The following is a 4,252-nucleotide window of genomic DNA, read 5'->3' as shown; positions in this document are numbered from 1 at the left end:
GGTTTTTTTTTTTTTAAATAAAATGGTTTATAAAAATCAATCTTAATACTTAAACATTATGTTTTATAGAAATCTGTGGTTGCAGATCAAAGTAAATTTGAGATAGGATCCCCAGTAAACGTTACACAAAACGGGTACCCTTATTACGCAGCCATTGTTGTAGAATGTGATGAAAATTACGTAACTGTGAAATTTCCCAACTCCACGAATGTCAAACACCATAAATATCCAATTAAAAATGTGCAGCCATTCAAACCGCAGGTAAACTGAACACAATTGATGCCAATAAAATATACTGTAAAAAATCTAACACGCGCACGAAAAAAAATATCAGACTGTTTGAAGAAAATGTATTAGAAGATATTAAATTAAATGATTAAATTATATTAAAATTATTGTATAAATTATATTTAAATTATTGGTTAAATTATTGTTAAAAAAATGTTTATAGAGTTACAGAGTATTAAAACAATTTACACATTACAATACACAAATACTATTTTTGTGTAATTGGTTTCTTTATGTCTTCTAATTCTTCTAAATCTTTTATTCTATTTCAGACAAAAGAAAAGAAAATTAAAAAATTGATAGACGCGTGTCAACAACTGAATAAAAATATAGAAACATTTAAAAAAAATTGTGAAATGAGGTGCATTAAATAAATTAAATAAAAAGTAAAAATTATATTTGCGTTTGTGAGTTAAGAAACTAATTACTCTTTCAAACATGCTTTAACAGGTGCTTTAAAAAAGCATAATATGGTTTTTTAGTAGGTTCCAGTTCATAAATCATAATCATAATCATGTTAAGGCGAGTTCTGTATATATAAAGATTCAGTGTGATATTATCTATCAGGAAAATATAAATGTATATAGTTTAGTTGAGAAATAAAGTTTTTTTACTACATATCGTCCGCAGAGTTATGAAATAACATATTCACAGCTATACGTAAGCAGCCTGGACTTCAAAATGGTATTCTCACTCATATTTTACAGTTGGAAAATTTTTATCAACCCTAAGACCGAAATTATGGGGTGAAAATGACGTTATTTTGATTCGTCACAAAATATTATTGTTCGTAGTAATTAAAAAAATAAAATAAATATAGTACAATGACAAAAATCATAAGTATTTATTCGTCATAAAATGGTGATGGTCTATCAGAAAAATATAATTTCATAAAGTTTGGGTAAAAATTAAAGGGTAAATAGACTTATGTTTAAAAAAGAAACCACAGTAATTACGATATTTTGGATTATCACAATATATATTTTTTCGAAGTAATTTAGGAAAAAAATATCTATCGTACAATGACGAATTTTATATTTATTTTTCCGTCACAAATCGGTTTATTAGGAAAATATAAATTCATGAGGTTTAGGTAAGAAATAAAAGTTTTATAGGCTTATGTTCAAACACAAAATAACCCGCTAAAACGATGAAAATATGCAAAATATTTATGTTCAAAATGTGATTTCTAAAAAAATATATGAAGTTGAGGTGAGTTTTGTACATATAAAGATTCAGCGTGATATTATCTATCAGGAAAATATAAATTTATAGAGTTCGGTTGGGAAATACAGTTTTTTATACTACATTTGGTGCGCAGAGTTAAAAAACAACGTATTCACAGCTATGTGTAAGCACCCTGGACTTCAACAAAAATCTATGAAAACCTATTTTCTTTAATATTGCACATAATTATTATTCTGTCGTTTAATTATTTTAAGGGAAAAAGTTTCAACTCTTTTAAGTGGCTTTTTAAACAAAAACTCTTAATTTAAATAAATATTAAATTTAATAGAATATTTTGTATTTATAGACTTTTTGTCCAACTTTTTTCATAATGGAATTTTTGATAGATTACCTTGTTATAAATAATATATAACATGTATGTATTGTATGTTTACAGACTCTAACCAGACACATTGCGACTCTTACGAATATCAGGCGTACCTCTTGGGACATTTACACATCTTGTGCTGTACCTACGTGCAAATAAAAATGAAATCAATAAATGCTGTGCTTTTTTACATATCGTTAGCAATAGCATTATGTTCATCCAATGTTTCCGCGTACTGTGGAAACGATGAACAGATCGAAGAATTACGAACGGCGTTATTAACACAGGAATCCGTTTACTCGGTATTGACAACACTCAGCGCAATACCAGTAACTGGTGCGACGTTAGCGTTCGCGCAAATTGTTATGTCCAGTCGGTTTGCATTGCATTTGAAAGATGTATTTGAAGAAATGGAAAGTTCGTTGGATAAGGATCATAGAGACTACTTTCAGTGTTCTGAAATTCTGGAAAAAACAGTAACGGCAACCACAATCATCAAGTCAACTAGTCTTGGGTTATCTCTGACGGCAATGATACCGGGTGTTGGTTTGGCATTTTTAGTTCCGAGGTTAAGTGCATCGGTATCTGCAATGTTACTTATAAGAGATAGATTATCATTTTGGAAAAATCTCGGTTGCCAATATGCTACAACAAGAGATTGTAAATTATAGGTTAATCAATAAATGTATAATTATGATATGATTTAAATATGATTCGATTGTAAACGATAATAATACCTATATATTAGTTTTAACATAAAATAAATATTCTAAATTATACCGTATTATATTTGATTTTATTTATTAAAAAACTATCCGTTAGAAGTTAGTGAATCTATTTTTTGCGTGTATATTTTTATCTAGTTAATATAATATTATTATAATGTTATTAGTCTTCCACGTGCGTTACCGAATCTATGGGGTAATATATTTTTTATCCCATTAGCAAATCATTTTAAATATAATAAAATATAAATTAAAATATACCACATACAATAATTAGTTATAATTTGTATTTAGGTAGGCAACAATAGTCAATATATTATTTATATAAATTAATACACGGAAATGGAATATTTTATAAATTAATAGGTTATTATAATTCAATCTATTCTTTATTTGTATATTAAAACTGTAAAAGCTTAAGACCATGGTCTAAATAGTATTTATTACTGTCACATTCAATTAGATTTTTTAATAGATTAATCTTCATTTTTCATATCATTATTCTTATTACTAATGCCGAAAGTGAATTAATTTTACAAATATTGCTTGTTTTCTGTACTTGTGTAAGCTGTCATTTATTTTGCGTATTTACATATTTTTAAATAATTACGTTAGTTTGTTGTGATGAGTGACGATTGAAAAATGATGATTGATTTTCAAAATATTCGGTGATTTGATTCATATACATTTCAACATTTTTCTTTATTTATTTACTAAATACATTTTATTTTTAGTTGTAATAATAAGTTAAGTAACTTAAGTGGTAACATCAAATTCCTTTTTCAGCTACTCTATATGGAAATCAAACACGGAAGATGACCAGTTGATTCTGAAAAGGTACCAGCAGCTAGTAGTTACAATTAATAACTAAGTTGTCTTAATTTTTTACAACAAATCCGGTAATATAACTTGTGGTGTCTTCTAGTAGTTGATTTAAAATGGTTAATCTATTACAGTGGTCTTAGAACTCTTTGAAAGTATGTTAATAAAAATATTAAATAGTTAGTTAACAAAATGATCAATGCACTAAGGCCTTATCTCAAAATATTTATCCTTTTTACAAATAAATACTATTTCTATTAATTTAAGTTAAAAAAGTACCTACCTAGATCATCAAACTTACAAGAATTTTTTTGAATAGAATGTATTGTATTTAGATGTGGGCATGTTGTTGAACATAACTTACAAATTTCTGTAGCCTGTAAGCTATTAAGTATTGAAAGCACTCTCCTGAATAATAAATAATTTTTGATAAAGGTACGGCCCTCTGTTATAAACAGTACTATGTTACTAACACCATAGCCCACAAGAAATGTTGTTTAATTTTGCCTATGTCATTGTATATCTGTTTTCGAAAAAAGCTCCCACGAAAATATGCTGCCCCTATAAATGTGCTGGCCTAAGCAATTGCCCTCCTTCCCCCACCATAAATACGCCACTGGTTATAGGTAGTCAAAATCATCTTTGACGAGTTTTGGTCTAAAATGAGTTAAAATTATAGGAAACTTTATAACATTTATGATATAAATTGTTGCTGTATAGTAGATTAAAAGTTGGTCACTGTAGAATATTCTATGGATGGTATTAAACTTGAATTCAATAATATAATATCATTTAATACGAACAACGATTCTGAGCGAAGACAGTTTGTCAGTGTGGATATTTCATATTATATCTATATTGT

The 4,252-nt window shown here is 27.4% G+C and overlaps 2 protein-coding genes across 2 annotated transcripts in view; both read left to right on the top strand.

The window, feature by feature from the left end:
• LOC115034590 overlaps positions 1-2,566 on the top strand; it is a 3,256-nt gene extending 690 nt beyond the window's left edge. Inside the window, exon 2 of the mRNA XM_029491899.1 lies at positions 1,913-2,566. Coding sequence (XP_029347759.1) covers positions 2,005-2,514 — 510 coding nt within the window. The 5' untranslated portion in view covers positions 1,913-2,004 and the 3' untranslated portion in view covers positions 2,515-2,566. The remainder of the gene's footprint in view (positions 1-1,912) is intronic.
• LOC115034587 overlaps positions 1-4,252 on the top strand; it is a 41,372-nt gene that overhangs the window by 18,288 nt on the left and 18,832 nt on the right. The gene's annotated exons all lie outside the window — the stretch shown is intronic.

Source organism: Acyrthosiphon pisum, chromosome X (genome assembly GCF_005508785.2).
Source record: "Acyrthosiphon pisum isolate AL4f chromosome X, pea_aphid_22Mar2018_4r6ur, whole genome shotgun sequence".
Lineage (NCBI taxonomy): Eukaryota > Metazoa > Arthropoda > Insecta > Hemiptera > Aphididae > Acyrthosiphon > Acyrthosiphon pisum.
The sequence above is the reverse complement of the archived record's forward strand: the minus strand, read 5'-3'. Positions and strand labels throughout refer to the sequence as shown.